The following is a 23,233-nucleotide window of genomic DNA, read 5'->3' as shown; positions in this document are numbered from 1 at the left end:
CTAATGAACTTGGTGATATGAAAGAAAATACTGATTGTTTTCTAATTAATGGGGTCTTAATTCCTGCTGACTGATATGTAATCAGATCCAAGTACAGATTTTCTCTCATGAAACGTTACACAGTTCTGTCTAGTGTGACTGGTGAAGATTTTTCTTATTTCAATTATTCATGCCCTTACAAGTTTCGGTCTTCGGAGACCATCATCAGAGGAACACCTTTATATCCATACAGTTAGAAGCCACTATTACAATACATGTTCTAAAAGTTAGAATGTATACATACAATATTTATAATAAATGTGGGACCCTCAACATCTCACAACCCTATGGGCCTTCATGGCCTGTTACAGGGATAGCTTTACTTTTTTTACACTTGGGAATAAAATCTAAAGTCTTTACAACTAGAGCGGCTTTTCCAATATATTAAAATATTTATAACTGGTTTGTTAAGACTCTATTGGAATTTGTAAACCAAGCAGGTTTGTGTCATTCCTCTTATTATTTCTTTTAACGGGGACCGAATGCATGCCACCTTGTCACTCTCAAGAAGAGGGTTCTTTGATGTTGTCCTGTATGTGTTTGTGGCGCACCACAATGAACATCCTTTTATGGAGACTCACCAAAGAAAACGGTGTTTCAGCCATTCATGCCAAGAAACATGGATGAGCTAAAGACCATGACTGCTGAAACTTCAGAGATGCAATACCTTATATTTTGTGTCATATACTGAAAGAGACTGAGTACGAATGGAATGTCTGACCAGTCAGTTGGAAGCAATAATGAAGTGTTCTAGGAGTCACAACTTACTGAATTTCATTATATAAAAGTGACATTTCAAGTGAATATATATAATGCTACCAAATTTTTACATGCCTAGAAAATTATATAATTTTGCTCTGTACTACCACCCTCCTCAACCTGTCACCTAACCTATCATATATCTGTATTAATACCCAAAAGTGTTGATGGATGTAGAGTTTATGGCAAATTTATGCATTTTAAATATTTCTGTGGGCTAAATTATAACACTTTCAATACCTAGACTATGTAACATAATTTTTTTAATTCATTATACTCTCAGTAAAAACAACAGAAGCAAATGTTCTATATTGCATCTTTCCTGATTTAAAAAGATGTGCAAGAAGATTATTAGCAATTATAATAGATAAAAGAGACCTACAAAACTTTTACCATAAAAATCACTAATAACTGGTAAAATGAATGCCTGTAAAAAGGAACATAATCTGTGCATTAAATTTATGCAGAACTATTAACTGTTTTCCATAAATGATGCATCAACATTGTCCTCAGCCATATCCACTCCACCACAACTGCTGCTAGCTGTTCGATGGCCACTTGCTGAACCACTGGAAAGTGATGTTCTGTCCTCTGACCAGTACCAGTCCCGTGACATATTTGATCCTTGAGAGTCGCGACGCCTAATAAAGAAACATTTATAACTACTTTTCAAATGAACAATTATATCACTGACAAGTTAGAGCAATGCAGAATATTATACATGCATCTCTCTATTTTACACAAATGAACTCTTGTTCCTTATTTCTGAATAAGGTATTTGATAACTGAAAAGTTAATGTACCGATCAGAGTTCCAAAGAAAAACTCCATGACTTTTGGAAGTTAGTGAACAACAAAGTAGGTAAACCCCTTTACCTCCAGGTAAAGAGCAACCATTACCCACTGGACAAGAATCTGGGTACACAGAAGAAACATCTCACCCCAGAAGCACAAACTGAGGTCAAACTAAAACCTGGACAATTAATGTTCCACTTACAATATGATGGTGAAAGAATCCACACACACACACACACACACACATATATGTGCATGCACAGGCACACAAATTATCCTTTTAACATGACATATATATGTTACAAAAGAATGCATAAAGCAGTGGTACATTCTTACATGTGTGAGTGAGGTGAGGCTGCCACATAGTGGCTGTATAATGAGGGACTCGTCTCCAAGTCTGTTAAAGTATTCTGCCGGTGGTCCCAGGACTGATCCATGTGTGGCTGACTACCATCCAGAGTTCGGCTGTGGGCCAGATCTAACATGTTGCAACTTGGTTGTCTACTCAAGTTCATAGATGATTCCAGACTCTCTCGACTCCTGCAGTGGTCTCGCACATTTCCAGAAACGTGACCTGTTCAATGGGTAACATGGGTAGAGCTGTTCCTTGGATTAAACACTATTATCTGATGGCATTTAGAAAACATGGAAGTAAAGCTCCAAACAGTCTTTAACTCAGCAATAGATACAAGTCAGTGGTTAACTTCCTGATCTAGCTGTCTATAATCTCCAGGAAAATAATCCCTGGTACAAAATACTTGTATGTATGGTATATGCACAAATAAGCCTTTTCTCAGGCCCCCTCATTAAAACAGTATCAAAATAAACAGATAAATTAAGACTAATTGTATTGTAATTGCAAATAATGTGCTTTATCATCTGGAAGTTAATACATGTGTACATATATTTCATATTATGTTACCTAGACTTGTTCCAATGATTAATTGGAACATTTGTTCTGATATGTGACACATTCTATATCCAAGGGTTTGTGAATCTACTTCTCAACCTATATCTGGATCTGCTTGAATTTGAAATAAAAGAACAAAGAACAAGAACAATACTAATCAGCAAGACTTAGAATGCTTGTTGCTTACCCAGCTTCTCACCATCACTGTAAGAGTGAATATCCCCTGGGATTTCTCCATCACTTGTGAGGGACAGAGACTCTGAACGCTGGGAGGGAAGTGACCCTGATCCAGACAGTGGTCCAAGGCTTGGGTCAAATGTTACACAACTTACTTGTCTTCCAAGACTGAAATTAAAAAAAAAAAATCAGACAATATGTAAAACAGATGCCAGGAGTTGACCCTTGCTATTCATCCTCACTTCCTTAATGTTTCTCTTAGAACTGCCGAGACAATTATATCAAAAATTTAAAAAGATAAGAATATGATATGTAAGCACACAGTGTATCATCAACAGCACATTTCAATTACAAACAAGTATTCATAAAGTCTATTTTATGATTTGACGGTCATTTTTTCAATAAATATACAGTGTATAAATAATATACATAACACAAAATATCCAAGTCTCTGATAGTTAAACATGTCATTTGAAACTCTATATTATCTGTGTAGTACTTATTGGAACATAACTAAAAACTTCCTGGTCTACCAGATAAATTAATAGTCCATGTCCTATTTGGACTAAAATTCAATTTATAATATTTTAGCAAGGATACAAAATATGAAACTGAATAAAAATTTTAACCAATACAATACAGTTATTACATGCAGATGGTCAGACAGGTGGACATGCTGAAGATAATTTGTATTTATGCAAAATACACCTTAAATTTTAAGTAAGATCCCTCATAACAGGGATAAGAAAGAGCTTCATTATGGAAGTCCATTAGCAAGTGATGAATGTGACAGATCGTGTGGCAACATTATTTCTTACTGACCAATATTTTTAATTTTTAGGAGAGATTAAAATGCTTTTCAAGCTGCTGTTACACATTTCAGTCATATTAAATCCTACAGATAAAGATAAGAAGGATTTGAGTCAAATTTTTCATTGTTCATGTTATAGCAAATGAGTTCCTTTTCAGAATCAAAGAAGGAGAGTTTTAGAACCTACATCACAAACCTTAGTTGATCCAATTAATTTATATTATTATGTTATTGGTTAAAAATCGATTATTAAAACACGTTAAATTTACTATGCTGATGTTATCTTATGTTTAATATGATCATATAGAAATATGAAAATGTTCTACTTCTTCTTTGGAGGCAGTCAGTAAATCAAAATAATTCACCCATTATAACTATCAAGAATAATGACTTCCTTTAATACTTCTTTCCAGAAAATCACTAAATCAGAATATAGTCATCCATTATCACTATCAGAAACAGTAATATGTGTTACTGTCTTAAGAAAATCAGTAAATCAAAATACAATCACCCAATATCCCTACCAGAAACACAAAAATGCTCTATTGCTTCTCTGCTGAGTCAGTAAAAAATGCCAAAATGTCATATTATTTCTCTGCTGATAGTCAGTCAGTTAAACAACAATGACCCAATTCCATATTTCTAAATATATATCACAAAGGTGAAATTCGGATTTCTCATGGTAGTGACTATGAAGGTGACAATTCTTCTGGGACATTACCAAACTATATGGCACAACATCCCAGAAGATACTATTCTTCATTATTCTCTATCAGGAGCTTTAACCTTCTGCTGCACCATTTGAATTTAACACATCTGGATACTATCAGATCAGTTATCTTAACCTGAAGGATCTTATGTTCTGTATATATTATTTTTTAGTATGTAATGTGGCAGAGGACATTTAATTTTATTGTGTTTTACTGTATTAGTCATCAGGCAGGATTAAGAATAACAATGAGGGTGGTTTATTTATAACAGTTAACCAAATATTTATTTACATCAAATTATAACATAGAATGTTTATGTCAACTTGATTCCCTTACTTGCCTTGCAACAATAAAAATAAGATTACTATCTTAGTTTCTCGCATATACAAGGTGTGTTAACAAGGTAATGAGAGTAATTTTGTACACAACCATTTATTCAATTATTTGTCTAAATCACTGTCTCCTAAAAATAGCGTTCCTCTGATGAAACACACTTGGCCCAGCCAATTTTCCATGCCTCATGACAGGATTGGAAGTCAACTTCTTTCAGGGTCATGATGGCATAGAATAGTAGAAGATAATCCTCAGCAAGTAAAAATAATGCAGTTTACATTCACTCTGACATGGAATACACAATTTATTTGTTTCCCACATGAGTTACATTCAGCAATACATGCAGGAAACACATGAAATATCTGCCAAACTTCCAGAGGTTGTAAATTTAGTTATTATGAGTGCAAAATGTTATGCCAATGTAGGTCCAATTCTTTCATGACACAACTATTGTTGAAAAGCGAAGAAATGTACAGAAAATCACTGATCAAGTCAACTACTTTATTCGATCTTCTTATTAGCATCAGCAGTAGCAGCAGTGTTAGGCTTACTGAGAGATTAGAAATACTAAACCAGAATATTTCTCTTACTACAGAGATCTTCCAAAACTGATTTTTCCTTCTGGTTGACCACATAATGTAAAGTATGCAATGCATATAAAGATGAAGACAATTACATAAATAGCATGCAACATATACAACACAAAGAATAACCTATCAAGAGACTTAAAACAAACATTTTTAAAGTGTTCTGTATGCAAGTCAAGAATTCTTAAAGGGAGTTTATTCAGTGAAAGATGGCATTGCAACTCTCTGCCTCCATTTGTGTGGTTTTACACTGACTGATATTATACATAAAAATTAAATCCTTAATTAAACACACATAATTAATACTAGCCTACATCTACTGCATTATGCGTTAAAATAATCAGTTTTAAAGCGTTTTACTTCTTCACATCCAATATTACAATTATGTGAGAATTATATCGGGCTTTTTATCATAGTTATATTAAAACATATTTCTATGTGACACAACAAAAAACAAAAACTGTCCTACACTGAACAAATTAACAAATGTTTGAAATATAAGTCTGGAAGAAATTCAGGTAATTATATTTTTTAATAAATTAATAGAAATTGATATGAACAAATCAAATTTACTTCTGAAGATTACACAAATGAAGAAACACCAAACTGATTTCACTCCCTTGTCTGTTTGGAAGAATCAATATAAATGTTATTTATTTAAAAAACAAACAAACAACAACAACAACAACAACAACAACAACAACAACAACAAAACCAAATAATTTGTGAACAGGATTAAACTGAATTGCTATATAAATTGAAATTGCTAGAAACATATGTCACATACAAATATCTGAAGATGTTACAATGGAATAGTGTTTAATTTTTCCACACTGGATATGCACTAAAAGAAATTAATGTAAGCCTGACTGTGGAAATTACACTGTGGCTATCGTGCCAAAAAATTAATAATAATAATAATAATAATAAAATTGGCTGTAGAGAGTTGCAACACCAATTTAGAGACGGCCTTTAAGCAACACTGATAATCATGCGTGTATATGTTTTTCAATCCCACATCTTTCCTTCACAGAAATGCAGTGCAGTCTTTTGACACTGAAAATAAATGGTAGTAAGTGAGATTTGAAATTCTCACAGCGAGAACTATGAAGAACATTATCATCTAGGATGTGACATCATGTAGTCCCATAGAAATGTAGTCACTATTTAAAGGAATTTCTTGTTTCTATCTTCAGGATGGAAGAATATGCTGAGCAAACACCAAGAAGAGTACTCTTCTTACTTGCTTGGCATAGTCTTCAACCTTAAAGATGGAGCCAGTATGTTTATCTGAAATGTCGGTAAACATCTACCAGACTACATTACATCATGCGCCCGAAGAAAGTATTCTTCAGGTGGTATTAAGATAAATATCGAAGACCAGTGGCGTGCGACAGAAATTTAAATCAAACCAAAAGAACAGTTTTGTTATGAAGTTTATATAACTGGAAATGGAAGATACAATGGAAATGATATCTTTGACAAATTGATATCTTTTCATCTTATCCTTCAATTCGGTTGATGTAAACAGCAACCTGAGTTTGGACAGTGTAGGAAGTTGCATGTGATACATTAGGGCTTCAAGTAATTTGTATCTTAATCTATTTTCATTATATGAAATCAGTAAGTTTGTGTTTATTTTGTACAATTTTATCATGATGTATGCCAATATATTTATACAATACACACAGTGTCTGTAGAAATCTTTAGATCCTTTAATTCCATTTTATTTTATCTTGCAAATTTATATTACAGTAATGGAATCTAAGGAGTGTCAAATACAATATGGCAAACAAAGTCGAAAGACCATTACTTACATGGAGCAAGATATGTTCTATATGTTAGTTTTTATTTATACAGCAACAAATGAAAAGAATATCATTGTTATCAATTTTTTATAATTTAACATTTTCAAACGTTTTGCAATAAATAACTTTCATGACACCTTTTACATTTTCATAGAAAATAAAATGGTGACCCTTATTGAACTTGTATAAGCAACACATAAAATGGGCTTTGCATAATAAAATACTCGTAATTATCACTATTTTGATGCCACTAAATATGATCGTTAGCATGTTCAGCATTCAGTTACTTTAAATCTAGAGACAGAATTATATGTATATTTGTGCCATAACGTATTTTAATTTAGGAATAATGTTATGAAGAGTACCTATAGATTTCAGTCTTGCCTGAAATTTTCACATACAGAACTGCAAATTATAAATAGTATTTCTTTTTTAAAACTGCAACTACTGATATGTACAGATTCTGTGATTCCCTACTGGACAATTATTGTAATTCTTTTTAAACAGTTATTTGGGATTTGTTGCAACAGAATTATAGTAAAGGCAGTGCTAGCACGTCCACAAGTGCAGTTCAGCATAACCAAGAACAACCAGAGGCCAACAAAACAATTGGCTTTTTAAATAAAAGATGTTACTCCCATGAATAAACATTTATTAAACAGAGAATTAACACTATAGTCTTTAGGGCCCCAAAACAATTCCAATATGTGGTCTATGGTCTACTGAAATAACTTCAGGGGAAGAAGAATATATGAAGAATTACATCAATAATATAAATTGCGTGAATTAATAGTGACAATTCTCGCAAGATGTGCATTCACAGAACAGCAATTTTTTGCCCTCAAATGCGTCCATACTTACACAAGAACTAGTCAAGGACGGCAGAGACCCGCACAACTATCCATCATCTCCATCAAGAAGAAAATGTTGAAGTACCTAAAGAGTGAAAGTGTTTTTATGACCGCGTTATTAGCAAATGTTCCACGAAAAGTGATGAACAGAGCTAAATTTGATGATAAGATTAGATTTTGATATTTCATACCCCAAGAAATGCCAGACATGACAATTATTTTCCAAGTCTTTCAACTAAAACTTTGTGCCTAAACATAATATGAACCGCACGCCACTGTATAAGGGAGAAAGTTATATACACTATAGTCTTAGAATTATGTTCTTCTTTAGTTGCTGTAGAGAATTTAAGTCATTTACTGGTTTATGATTTATATCACTATTCATATTCAAAATGTTTTATGCTCTTTGCCTGACTAAACCAATTTTCCAACAGTTTTAAAATTATGTTACATTTTAAAGACTTTCAATTTATTATGCAATTTAATTTGAAACAAGAGCCTGAGAAGATAATTAAGTAGGAGAGTAAGAGAAGGTAGACAGACCATTTACCTAAACAGTGATTCAGAGAAACAAAGCGCCAAAGAATTTCAACATTTTCTTTAAACTGAGAATTTCCATATGATTTTTACTTAATATAATTTTTCCCTGACTACAGTCTTAGTGCAAAAAAAAATATTTCCCAAATTTGTGTTCTGTTGTGTGTGTGTTTAACATTTATTTTAAACTCATAGTACAAGTTTAGTCCATATATTTGTTTGTATCGTCAACGATAACATATAAGATTATTATTCAAAGAGTTCTGGGTTCAGTCCCTATCACTGCCACTAATAATCAGCAATATGGAGATAAATATACAACTGTCAGTAAAATTCCAAGCAATCGCTTAGAGACTGGATACAGTTAACACCTGAAACTTTTTTGTGCATATTCATTATGTCTTAGATGAAGAACGAAGTCCAACAAAATTATACCTATTATCTTACAGGAGCCATGAAGGTATAAGCTATTAAAAAGAATATGGGAAATGAAGATCAGAATTCAACAGTGCAGGACTGCAGAACAGCACAGGAAATTTGGAACATTCTGAGTGTGGCATTCAAACAATGAATGTACCACTTTGGAAAAATTATGGAAAATGTCACAGGTTCTTCTAAGAGATGGAATAGCAAGCCCAGACTGAGATATGACAATACTTACTGATTGGCAAGCAGTCGTTTAGTGTTTGATTATGCAACTGGACTGCATAATTAAACTCCTATAGCTGTAAGTGCTCTGTTCAATCGTCTTAAAAATATTCAGTATATTATGCAGCTTTATGTATATTCGTTACAGTTATTTCAATTTTTCCTACGAAGGCGTACTTACACTCAACATTTGATAATATGATTACTAAAGAAACTATGTGCATTGAAGAATCTCTAAAGCAGAAAGTGTCTCAATATTGAAATAATTCTTTCTCACCTGTGATGACGGCCTCCTGTTTCAGTGTCATCAAGACGCCGACTCCTTGCTTGACGAGCTCTCCTGTTTATTTCATCTTCTGAGCTGCTTTCTTCCTCAAGTTCACCACTGCCTTTGCTATAAACCACTGTAAGCAGAGAACTTGATAGATTTTACCGAATTTCATAATTTCATGTTGGTTCGGCGCTAACGTACACAAGCAGAAGCTGTTTATGTGTCCTGGCATCATTTAAATGTAAATGGAAGTTCCATTCCTTCATGGAATCTGCTTTTACTAGGTGTAATTTATTTTGAGTATGCCTATTATGATGAGTGCTGAGAATGGAAACATGTTAGTCATGTAGGCATGTATAAATTTTTGGGTGTATCTGATGGCAAAATTAAAACTAAAACATAATTGGAAAGGATACAATAGAATGGATTCTAATAATAAAGAGGAGTCATAACTTGTGAACGTGTTATTACAAAATTTACTGCATATAATCTGAAGTGTTCAAATAATGAAAAGAAAGAATATGCCAATATGAGCATAATATTAAAATATATTTGGATTAGATACAGAGCTTTCCGATATAAAGAACCACATGTACTCAAGAACTTAAGCTGTATAATAAAAATGGTCATTTACTCATGTGAAGAATAAAGATAGAATTTCAAGCAATGAAAGAAAATTTTAGCTAAATATTTTGAACCTCATTCTGTCTTTGTCCTGACCAAAGATCTATATTGTTTCACATTTTCAATACAAAGCTGAAAAAATTAATACATGACATGAAGATGATTATGAATGGTTAGGAATTAATCATAGCCTATTAGGAAACATCATAAATTCTTAGCAAAAGGAACTAGGGGAAATCAATCAAGATAAATGACTCAGGATCCTTCCATATATTTATAAAATGTGAATAAAACATTTCAGAAACTGTTATTACTATCCTATATCTACCTTTAAAATAAATTATGATTAAACCAAGTAAAATATGTGTAAGAAAAAAATATTTTACATTTTGATCCAGCAGGTGTGCTTTTAAGTGTAGATGTTGTACTATTGGTAGATGATGTTGTGGTGTTGGCAGACTGGAGGTACTCACGCCCGCCGCTGCCCCGTGACCAGCTGTTCTTCTCGAGACCTGGACGTTGCAACTTCCTACCACTATACCTCCCATCATTAGAGCTGCGCTTTTTCTCAGGCAGGACATACTTTGGCAAACCCTGCACAGGGCATAAACCAGAAGAATTAGCCTTTAACAACACTACATAACGTAGGGCATGTAAACTGACTGATTAATTCTTATTTGAGGCATTCGGTAGCGTAGTTGGTTGAGGCACTACAAGTCAAAAGGTCGCGGGTTCGAGTCCCAATGAGGTGGAATTTTTCAATTTATCTAATCCTACAAGCCACACTATAGCCCTGGGGTTGACACAGCCTCTAACAGAAATGCGTACCATGAATATTCCTGGGGGTAACGGGAGGCTTGCGCATAAGGCTGACCACTTTCCCGCCATCTGTGAGCTGACTGTCTAGAGAAAATTTGGGAGCCTCGACGTCTCACAACCCTATGGGCCTCCACGACATGTGCAAGGATAGATTTTCCTTTAACTTTTTAATTGATTTATTTATGGTTTATTTAACAACACTGTCAGTAGTTGTGACTATATCATGTCAAATGAAGTATAACTGATGAATTGAGAAGAATTTGGAAGGAAGCAGTCATAGCCTAATTGAAGTGCCATCTTAGAATTTGTCTGGAGGGACTGAGGAAAACAATGAAAATGCTCAGTCAACATTTTAGGCTTCAGGGCTGTGATCTTAACCCAGAGACTCTTGAACGTGAAGCAGAAATGCTACCACCTCAACCGTCATGTTTCTCTGGTTTATAGTTGACTTCACCAAACTGGATAATTTTGATTGTAAACAAGTCAAAGCATTCAAATCCCAAATTACAATACATTTTAAAAATTTCTAACCTAAATGTAGTGTAATTTTCTCCTTATCAGATGTATGTAATGATAATACAACCATCACTCAAACTTCAAACACTGGGCAGAGGCATCACTTCCAATAGATATAATGGTTGCACTGCCATGATTTAGAGTAACCAGAAGCCCATTCTGAAGACTGCAGCTGTAGAAGAAGGCGAGACTGGCTCTAATATGAAATAAACTTTGTATTCATATTTTACTGTGTCCTTTTGTGTAACTAAGTAGCAAACTAACTCTGCTGAGCTGAGACATTCTTGAGAAGCTGACAGTAGTACAACTGCTCAAGAATTTCCCAACATCTTGAAACCTGAAGGTTCATTACCCTATTCACAAGAGCCCTCCACTGGTTCCCATCCTCAGCCAGCTCAATCTAGCCCATACCACCCCATCGTATTTCTCTAAGATCCAATTTAACATTATCCTCCCAGTAAATCACTACAGAGAATATTTATTGCATATAAGTACTATCTGCAGATAAACCTTTTGTCTCAGAATAGCATCTGGCAAGATGAAGATTCAGAATTACAAAATAGTGAGGTGTAGTCACAAAAATAAATGTGCTGGGGTGATCTGACACTCAGTTCTAGGTTGAAATAAAAGGGCATGAATCACGATAAGGATGTATGTTACACTTTTAAATACATCATTTATGTTAGACATCGCCATTTTTAAAATAAGTACCAGAGTGACATCCTGGCATTCAAGAAAGCACCAGGATGCTGCTCTGACTCAACTACAACCCTGGGTAAAGGGTTGAAAAATGAAATAGCAGGCAGTTAGTTACAACACACAGTAACCTTAAAGAACCAAGCCCCAGACTTCTTCCACATCTCTCGGGTTTCTGAGCATATCTTGCACAGGGTGATGGGTTCCTTCTTGGAAGACACTGTTTCGATCCCACACTTCTGACACACAGCCTGAAATAATCAGATGTTACTATCAGATACTTCCATTATTATTCGGGGTTTCAAACCAAGACAAAGAGACTGACTGACCGTCAGTTGCAACATGACCTTGACTTTGACTAAGATCTGCATAGGAACACCAAAATCCCCATGAGTCTCAAGGGATCCGGAACCAAGGATGACTGTTCTAACAAGGACCGGTAACAATTTATTTGGCGGACGGCCAGAGGAGGGGGAGGGAGGCTGGAGAGGGCCAGCAGCAAACCACTGCTCTACTCAGAGCAAGTCAGAGAAAAATTAACCTCTCCTCTTGTCGAAGAGGAGGCCCTATTTCAAAACACGTTAAGTAGTCCTGGAACAAACAAAAATATAATCCCAATAGGGCCGGAAACCACGAATGGCTGTGCTGGTGAAGGCTAGTAGCAAATTACTGCTCAGCTCCCACAACCAATAATAATGAAGATGGAAATTATGAGGTTTGCCGAAATGTTATAACACCCTCGAATGAAGCTGGAAAATCTTCAAAATTCGATGTGGTCTAGTCCCGAAAACCTAAGCCACACAATCTCACAGATGAAAACTGGTGTGGAAATACGTATTAGAATGAAGTATGCACACACTCCAAATGCATCGTTTATTATTTTACACATTTCGTTGGCTATTGCATTAATTTATTGCAGGCATAAATCTGTTGTTGTAAAGCTAATCACAATATAAACAGACTGAAAAATCATTTTCTTTATGAACTGAACAGAAAACTTCCCTAAAGACATAGGGGATTGGAGGTATAAGTTTATGCATTCATAATCTCCGTACTACATGGAAGTTGCTTGGTCAGCTTCATGCCCCTGCCGATTTACCCCAGGCGAAAGAACCTCCAGTTTCCATTGGATAGGAAGTTGAGTGGGTCCCAGAGCCGGTCTGAACAGGTTGGGGAAGAGATAAATCCCTTATCCGTGCTAGAAATGGAATCCCAATTCCTAATCGTCCAGCATGTAATAATATAACTATATTATTCTCTCCAGTGCCTAAATATTCAGCTGGAATAGTATTTCCTGTTCCCACAACGAATTTATGATCTATTAGTAATCAACTAGGAGGTGTTATTACAAAAAATATTTATTAACGCATTTAAGATTGGATAGAAAATTATAACATATAATAGACAAGATTGCATACAACATTTTGTATGAACATCTCATGAAGAAGACCTAAATTTGGATACCTAGTAACAAAAAAGAGAATACTATTAAAACGGATGTAGGAGAAATCGTGTATGAAGGAGTGGAATGAATTCAACTGGCCCAGGATACATTTCAGTGGTGGGTGTTTGTGAACAAGGTAATAAATTTAGGAATAGAGGCTCTCACAGTGGTGGTTATGAAGAATTCTATTCCCTGGGATGTAACACCTAGAAGTTTGTTGAAAGTCAATCGACGTTTCGGTGGAACTTTGTTTGTTGCCTACTTAATTCTGGCTTCTTGCTTGATCTACTTGTATATTTTGATAATAGAGACATGTTCCTCTGAAACATCAATTGACTTTCAATGGACTATATGGAGTTACTCGTGCATCCAGAAGACAGAAACCTACAGCAATGAATCTTCGGGTTCCACAGAGGCGGGAAATATGTTATCCAGCTTAGTAATATCAGACACACAAGAAGTATCCAGCAATATGTACACAGCATTGCAATAAACTGATTATGATGCTGCAACAGACGAATGTCTGTCATACTGATGTATGTGCAGTGAGTCATGTAAACGCATCTGCGAGAACAGTTCGATCAATGTGATTAAATTGTTCACAGAGTTTTTGGCATATTGTACAGTCAACAAACAGCGCAGAAACGTCACTATTTGAAGCTAACGTTAGTTCTGTTAGAACAGTGACTACGGATGGGTGACGGGTGCTATTGCTGGTAGGGCCACCGCATCCTGACCGCTTGTGGGACCCATCCAACCTTCTACCCAATAGGTGTTTACTTGGACCTGACATCTGGGTTGTGCGTGCGAAGTATGGCAAGAAATAGCATGATAGTGGTTGCAGTTAAATTAAGGGAAGGAGAGGGAATAACGCAATACATCTAGATCCTTTTTATAACCAGTACACATACTACATCCTTATCTCAGTTAGTGGGTTCGGCCAAATCCACAACGCGAAGCCGGGTCCTTACATCCAGCTTGCGCTGTGATTTAGAATGCGTGGAGCTATACTTCCACACAACCATAAGTCTTCATGCCATGATAACTAAACATAGGTAGAATTATACATTCTTGCCATGCACTTAAGCTAAGTAGCAACAGGTTCATATACCTTCCTGCAGTCGTGGCAGATGAAGCTAGCCGCCCCCAAGACACCGAAGCTGTCTCCACAGAGAATGCATTGGTTTGTACCGTTCCCCATTGCAGCCCTCTTCATATTCTCCAGCCGCTCCACCAGGCGTCTTCAAAAGAAATATTAATTAATTACATTCCATTGTTTTCAAGGCGACATTATCGATTAGGCCATGAATGCTTCATCCCAAAATCTTTTCCAAATTATCATTCATGAATTATTCTACTATTTGATGCTATTTAGTCCCAACACAGATCATGGTAAAATTAATCACAATAGGGAGTTCTATTAAGAACTAATGACGTACTTTCCTACATTATTCCGACTTTCAGGCGTCATGTCACATAGCTCCCTCCTTAAGGCTGCTCGTCTTGAGTACCCTGCAGGCATTCAAAGGTTGTTGAGGGGATATACACATAGACACACAGACAGAAATGTAACATCATAAGCTTAATTTTATTCTTTCAAAATAAGGAAAGTGGCTGAAAATGACTGTTTTAATCCATAATGATAATCTGGATTATGGTGTCCAGTAGCCTTGTAACTGGGTATCAATGATTCAGCCAGATACGTCGCCTCTATTCTGAACACAGATTTCTACCTTGAAGCTGGGAGTAAAAGCTTCCTCTCACTAGAAGTCTATCCTGAAATTGAAGGTGGCAGCATTTTCTAGCTTGAAATATGCCCTGAAGATGGAGTGAATAGGTTTCCCCAAAGTGATTTTATAATTCTGTAACCTACTTCTGTAACTTTATGAATGATCACAACATACCTTCATGTGCGGTTTATTTCTACAAATGTAATCAGTTTTAGGACATGTTCAGGTCATTAAATGACAATCATCAGGTGGATATACACATACAACTACACAAAAACTGCAAAAAGGGCTTATACAGACTGTTCAAACATGATAAAGAATGTAACCTGCATTTATTTTATGCCATAAGAACAGATGTGCAGTTAAGGTTTCTACGAGTACATCAGGCGCAAAGACTTTGACTACGCATCACGTAACTGACTATATATGTAGAAAATAAATATGATATGAAGGTACAGAGTGATAGCTTATTTCTCTGAAATGTCGGTAAGTATCTACCAGACTACGCGGTATCATAACACAAAAGACACAATCTGAATCTTCACTGCAGTGGAAAACCTCAAATGTCATAACACTGAATCAGTTATCATTGTGCATAAACAAATTTATGCCCGATTTATTGATTTACCATTCGTTAAACCGTGTCAAACTGCAGGACGGTTGCGAATGATGTGAAAGTAAGAGGTCATCGGTATCATCTCAGAATTTACCTTAAAAGACCACGGAAAGTCACGGTGAACCTCATTCGGACAATCGACCGCCAGATGTAATTGTGTAACCTGGACGGTGGTGAATACGGATATGAAATAGGGGCTACTAACAATTCAATCACTACAAATGCTACTTCTAAAGAAGACAAAGAAACTATTGTTTTCTTGACTGTGACGCAGTGCACTGTGGTATTTGCCGAAATTTAGGAGCAATTCGGCTGCCTCCATCTTCAGTGAAGCAAATGAAATGCAGGAGTCAGTATTCTACCATGTCACCCACTCAAGAAGCTCAAATCTCACATAGATCAGACAAGCTGTCTGGGTTAGACATACGAGTAAAGACAAATTGGTTATCTCCGAGATAGGAGCACGACGCAATACAGCGGTCCCAGTCTTGTTACCATTCACCATTTTGTCCTCAACTATCAGCCGCAACAGTTACTCACAATCGTTATATAAACCATGAATGGACGTGAAGCCCTGAAGGGTTAGCAATAGACTAGCAATCTCTTCGTGTCAAGTGTCGGTTATAAACCTTTCAGGTAGGAGATCCCCAGCAACAGGTGGCTCCGCCCTTCAAATCGATGAACAAAAAAAAAATGTTTACATCCCGCGCACAAAGCAGAACAAAAGGAAATATTGTCACGTGTATGGGGTTACACGTGACGAAAATAACGTGTTATAGATCGGATGATTTGATTTACTGGTACTTCGGTTACAAGCTCACTTAATCACATTTATTACAGCGCTATCGCTGATTTACACACTTTCTTTGTCCACCGCTGCATACGCAGTCTTCACTAGTCATCTCCTGGCAACGGATCTCACCACAGAAACTAACACTTCAAATCAGTATGAAGTCTTCTCGTCTTCAACCACCCTAGAATCTCGGAACTCAACTAAAACTCTCCCTGGACTACCTTCTCAGTCAAAGTCAAAGTCACATTGCGACTAACAGTCAGTCAGTCTTGGTGTCAAGCCTCATTTGGGGATAATGATCAGATATTTACTACTGTTTGACAGTTACGGTCTTGTTATTGTGGGCCGCCCTCTCTGAGGACTGGTCTGTCTTGTCAGAGTCACTGTCTGCAGTAGTAAGTCATTTGTCATAATGTAAAGGATATTTACGTTTTTACCTCTCGAGTGTGACAAAACCATTACTGCTTGAGTTAATTTCTCGGTGATTGGATACCGATGTCTCGGTGATTGGATACCGGTAATACGACTTCCTTACATTTTCGGGACTGAAAGAGTTTCCACGAATGCTGTGTGTGTCAGGACTGCTACAATTAGGTACTTGTGTTACAGAAAGCAGGGGTGAAAATACGGTGAAAGCAGAGTGACAGCACCCCCCTGTGACGTAAACGAAAGAGTGGTTATAGTGAGGCGTCACCACGGGGTGCTGCTGGAACCCTGTCAGTTGACGGGAATGATTAACGGAAAGAAACCGTAATCAAATGAAGTACAGCTACGAGGGAAAGGGCCAGTAGAAAGCAGTGGAACGGTGATTGACATTAACCGAGCTCACCAGTTAGCATAAAGTTCTCAGAGAAATTTATGAAGCCTGTCTCCATTGAAATGCTTCATGCTATGCGGTGATGTTAGAAAGAACTAACTCCATGAAGCTGAGCCCTTCTTGAGAAGCCGCCAACTGTGTAACTACTCAAGAATTTTCCAGAATTTTATGGAATCCGAAGATTCATTACCGTGTTCACAAGAGCTCTCCACTGGTCCCTATCCTAAGCCAGATCAATCCAATCCGTACCATCCCATCCTATCTAAGATCCATTTTAACACTGTCCACCCACCTACGTCTTCGTCTTCCTAGCGGTCTCCTTCCTTCCGGATTTCCCACCAATATCCTATATGCATGCCTCTTCTCCCTCATCCGTGCTAAGATCCATTTTAACATTGTCCACCCGCCTACATCTTGGTTTTCACAGTGATCTTCCTTCCGGCTTTCCAACCAGTGTCCTATATGCATTCCTCTTCTGCCCTATTCGTGCCACATGCCCTTCCCATCTCATCTTCCTCGGCCTGATCATTCTAATTATACTTGGTGAGGAATACAAGTTATGAAGCTGTCAGCAGGAAGTAATAATTAACAGTTACAAAACGTAATGGCTCCCTCTTCTGTCCATGACTTTTACTAGTCGATCACCACTACACCAGATATGTCAGATACTCGTATAACTTCAGTACTTGCATCTTCACAGTAGCTGCAATCGTTAACTTACAAAAAATATTTCGTCCCGATATAAGATTCTAGGCTCTCACACAGCGGAGGGATACAACACCGCGTAGCCCGTTAAAAGTCAACTGACATTCCAGAAGAAAATGTGCCTCCATCTTCAGACTTGAAGAGTAAACCAAGTAAGAAACCAGCATGAAGTAGTCAGCATGGGTTCTTGCTTGACTTGCTCTTCAACCCTGAAGATGGAGGCGACATGTTCCTCTGAAATGTTGGTTGACTTTCAACGAACTACATAGCGTTATATCTCAAATTATGGAACTCTTCGTTTCGTTCCGAATTTACAGGTGTGTTTACAGTTCGCACGCCTAATTCTAACGGCGCATTAACTACCGCCGTGAAACCGTGAAGAAATGCCCCCCGGCTGTCATTCTGCTATCCTACTTCGCGCACGCGCACACACTCTACACTAACTAAATATTGACACGTTTATTAGTGACTATAGACGGGGTCTGAATTCGCGAATGGACTTATTGACCATTTAACAGGTTGTAATTACAAATAATTATTATACTATCGCTGATTTTCGCACTCCACACCACTCCACACTAAGTCTTCTAAGTCTGCTTTCACTAGTCGTTGCTTGGCAACAGTTCTCAACAGTGACTATTCATCTGCAGTGTTTCCTGGAAACGAATCTTAGCAATGAAGAGACTTCAGCTTCCGTTGCCCGCTGGTTAACACTCCACACCTGAACCCACCCCTCAACCCAACTCAAATACTGAACTGAACTCCCAATTACTGTTCGCCTCTCGTTATATAGAATCGGGTCGGACCTCACGGAAACCACATGTGACGTGTCAGAATGCGTGTTCATCGCCTCGTTACCCAGCATTGGGCATGGCGCGTACCACATAGAAAAAAAAGGCCTCTTCTTTTGCTAGAATGAGTATCTGATAGAGAGAGAGAGAGGAGAGACAAGAAAAGAGAAGAAAGAAAGAAAGAAAGAAAGAAAGAAAGAAAGTGGCCAGGTAGTGAGAGACACTAAATTTGAGGGGGAGAGTGAGAAACTAGATTTCCGGTTTTGAAGGTTCCCAGGCAATGCCCGCTAGTCATTCTGGTAGAGGAAACGCTTATGATGGGAATTATTTTTTATGACACTGGAAGGGCTGCATTATGGCGAAATATTCACGCTACCAATGGGAGGGCTGCATGTGAAACATGCAGTGCAACGTGGAATTGGGGTATCAACTAAGAATTTGTTCTTGGATTCGAGTAAAACCACGGAAAGCCTTGATCGATTTGGCCGGTCGCAGGATCTTCCGAATGTAAACTGACTTCTAGCCAACAGTCCGGCATTAAATACGCGAACCCTAACACTAATCCCTGTCCGCGCTGTTGCCTTATTTGGGGGGGGGAAGGCACATATTGGTTTCTACATTTTCTTTTTATATATGTGCATATTTTGGATGAGCAGCAAAGAGTCGTGTATAACATTTGCAGGGGGGAAGCCTAGGGGCGTATACACGCTTGCAAACATTCATACGTTTATATTTCCAATTGCTTAGGCTTTGATAAATTTAAATCTGTATTGTGGGGGGAATGTTTGTTGCTCATCCAGTAACAGGATTTTATTATTACAATTCATATTTAGTCTCATCTTTTTCTTTCCACCATGTTGTCCGGAATAGTTGATGATTGGTCGAAGTGGCCGCCGGTGTACTGGACGTTTAGAAACTTTTGAAAGACTTGAAGAGTGTTAACTTCTGGGATATTATATCATGTAGTATGGTAGAAGTTTACTGACATTTCAGTGGAAAGTACTTCGAACAGTAAGCCAAGCAAGCAATGTGTTTCTTCGAAACGTCTATATACGGCTACAAAACTACAGGGCAACACTTCCCAGAAGACGGTAATATTCATAGTCACCGCTGTGGGAACCTCTGGGTCTTTGTAAATCTGACATCAGAATTTCATAACATAAATCTAGGTAGAAACAAACATACGTAGCCCTATTATCAATGAAAACATGTTGAACTGAACCCTTGAACATTTTCCCGGAAACCTTTTATTTCGTGTAGAGTATAAGCGTATAATTGAAGTATTATTTGTCGTTCCGTTCAATGCGCGAGTAATTTTGTTCTGCATGCGTTCCCTTTTCAACCCCTTTAACCCCTTCCTCATCAGTTCGGCACCTGCGACCCAACCGGCCCAACATCCATCTTGAATGTTCTTTCTGTAACAGGTCTGTGATCCTTGCACCGTTCCAAGGATGTCCAAATGTTCCGAATCTTCTGATATTGATGACTGTATGTTACTTATCTAATTCGTGCCAACTGCATAGTTACTTAGCGTCAAAGAGGTAAAATTTTTGGAAAATATATCGATGAAGTGGTCGTGGCCTGTTTCTAGAAACATTACCTACAACCGCCTCTAGGCGCTAGGCAAGATATCAAATTACCCAGACTTGAACCTGATATTCCAGAATACAAACCAAATGTGTTACTATTAAAATGTTCCTTTAGCTCAGTTTCCATATTTTGTGAAGAAGGACGGGTTTATAATAATATCAGTTCAGGATTTAGGGGGGAATGACTGGAGCGGTTGCCCCGGGGCCTCCACAAAACAGAAATAGAATCCACACATTTAGTGGGACATCTGCTTCTATAAAATCATGAAAAGTTAGTTTGTATTTTTGATTATCATACGAAATAATAACAGAAAAAGCATTATAATAACCTAAATTCCTAATATAACCTACTATAAACCCATTCCTTTCTTGAAACGCCTCCCGCCTTTTGATCTTTCCATTTATCTTCCGTCTTTCCCATCTTCCTGTGACGTGACAGGCTCAGAGATATTTTGCGTTGAGTATACATGCCTTTCATTCTTTTACAACGACTGTACGAGTTGACATTCAGAATAAGCACGAGCATGTAATATACGGAAATAGGAACAAAATAAGAAGAAAGTGTTTCGATGCTGGGCCACTAAAAGAAACGACCTAAAATCCACTGCATAGAAAGTTCGGACTGTAAATAGGGTGAAAGACGAAAGACGCCCTAAAAAAGAACGGCAGCCAATTCAAGACGAAAAACGAAAAACTCAAATGTCAGAAAAGGGGAAAGAGGTCATTTAGAATCAAAGTCCGCAGAGAGATACAGATCCACACAATTAGATAGAAGATAACATCTGGGACACATCTTATCTACCGTTTTAAGAGACATCTTCAGCTCCACTTCATGGATATTAAGGGCATCTTTAGCGAAAGAACTTTGAAATATAAAGTGTTACGTCTTTCTATACTGCTCTTATGGGATAGATGGGAACCAACGACACTATACTGACGCCATGGAAATATGTTCTATGAATCCATCCCCTCCACACACCCATCGAAAAGTTACGGTTCCCACCCCAACATACAAACAAAAAAGAAACAAACTCCGTGGCACATAGTCAGCAGGCGAACTATACCGACCGAGCGACAGTGGCTTGTCGGTGAAGTCAGTGCCAACTTTTGCGGATAGAGGGTGTCACGAGGTCAGCGCAACGGATCCCCACGGCCGTTAATCTCGGGTTTCTAGACAGGATCCCACCCCCACCATACTCCACAATATTCCCCTCCAGTCGCTTATTTTGTGCCATGGGTTCAGAATATACACAGACGAGTGACAGGCTTATTAATGAATAATGAATTAGAAAGACATAGAAAGTACAGTGAATGTACGGTGCATGATAATGGCCACGCGACAGAAACGTACAGTAAATATTTAATGTGCAGTATACCTAAACAGTCGATCACAGTGGCCGAGCGGTCTAAGGCATGAAAGGTTTTCGCCCGCTCGATCGCTGAGTTCGCCCACACAAGGCATGGATGTCTGCATTTATTCTGTGGTTGTGTTGCCCTGTGTAGACAGCGGCCTTGCGACGGGCTGATCCCCCATCCAATGAGTCCTACCGACTGTCCTAGGATTAAGAAACTGAATTGAAACAAAGCATTTCACGGATGCCCTATGCTCCAAAGTTGGATCAACAGCAAAATTACGCTGACGAAAACCAGTAAAATTGAAATACAGCGCATGTTGCTACGCAGTATTTTCCCTCGCCGGTGTTTGCCTGGATGGACGGAGGAAAAGTACGAAAACCACAGTATGGACAGCCGGTCTCCGGGCCGAGATTTGAACCCACCACCTCCAAAATATGAAGCAGAATGACTGAGCACTCCCTCGCGATATTTGGTCCCTAAGCCGTACAGCCATTTTGTTCACAGGAATATTGATAATGATACTCAATATAACTTCGCTAGAGATATTAGCCAGAGGGACCTACAGGAAGAATACAACAGAAGGCAAAGGAAGAGAAATCTCAATAGTCATCATCCCCTCCATCAATGGGACATCTTTATGTGCCCTCAGTATAGTGTCAAGTTTGACGCCGCTTCATACATTTATGGGACTCCCCTGGCAATCAAGTCACTGCGTTTTTGAGTAAAATACCTTTCCATCGAGCAAGCTAACTCAAGCGCTAACACTTCTGACTTATATTCGGGAGGTGACCGGTTCGAATTTCGGTTGGGGCACTGACAATCCTGATTTGGGGTTTTCATAAATTTTCTCAGTTCATCCAGACAAATGCTCGGTTATTTACTGAAATAAGGTCATGACCACGTCATTGCAGTTAATTATTCACTGTAAATCAATCAGTCAGCGCATATAATCCGCGTTAATGGCAGCATTATGAAATAAGATACAAATAAACTTTACGATACCATTTGCTCTGGCTTCATGTCTCAATCTTCAATACCGAAAGTTATGGTTACCCAAAGGCAGGCAGTTACGAGGATGTGCGACACTTCATTTCATTCTCGACAAGCCCAGTGTTCACAGAAGATTATTTTTGGCCATGAACTACAGGAAATCAGATTCAAGAAGCCATCATACAAGCAAAAACTCTGTGGACTGTCGTCCTCAAGCGAAATATACCGACCGAGCGACCGCCGCTTGTCTGCGAAGTTAGTGCCAACTTTAGCGGATAGGGGGTGTCGCGTGGTCAGCGCAACGAATCCCCACGGCTGTTAATCTCGGTTTTCTAGACCGGAGCCGCAATTTCCTTGAAATAGCCCATCAATTATCCTCACGAGGCTGAATGGACCCCGTTCCAAACCTGCTACTTATCAGAAACCTGGGATATCTGTATCTGTAGCCCGGAACTCTGACCACTAGACCACAGAGGCGGTCATCTTACAAACTGAAAACTGTCTCCCGTCCT

At 37.9% G+C, this 23,233-nt stretch overlaps 1 protein-coding gene across 1 annotated transcript in view; it reads right to left on the bottom strand.

Annotated features, from left to right (window-relative positions):
* The window catches only part of LOC111872293 (rabphilin-3A), a 146,258-nt gene that overhangs the window by 13,277 nt on the left and 109,748 nt on the right, over positions 1-23,233 (bottom strand). Inside the window, exons 4-10 of the mRNA XM_023866014.2 lie at positions 14,446-14,575; positions 12,022-12,141; positions 10,246-10,453; positions 9,242-9,368; positions 2,690-2,847; positions 1,929-2,166; positions 1,276-1,439 (exon numbers count right to left, since the gene is read on the bottom strand). Of these exons, the coding sequence (XP_023721782.1) occupies positions 1,276-1,439; positions 1,929-2,166; positions 2,690-2,847; positions 9,242-9,368; positions 10,246-10,453; positions 12,022-12,141; positions 14,446-14,575 (1,145 nt within the window). The remainder of the gene's footprint in view (positions 1-1,275; positions 1,440-1,928; positions 2,167-2,689; positions 2,848-9,241; positions 9,369-10,245; positions 10,454-12,021; positions 12,142-14,445; positions 14,576-23,233) is intronic.

This window comes from Cryptotermes secundus, unplaced genomic scaffold (genome assembly GCF_002891405.2).
Source record: "Cryptotermes secundus unplaced genomic scaffold, Csec_1.0 scaffold44, whole genome shotgun sequence".
NCBI lineage: Eukaryota > Metazoa > Arthropoda > Insecta > Blattodea > Kalotermitidae > Cryptotermes > Cryptotermes secundus.
This window is presented reverse-complemented; position numbering and strand designations above follow the sequence as displayed.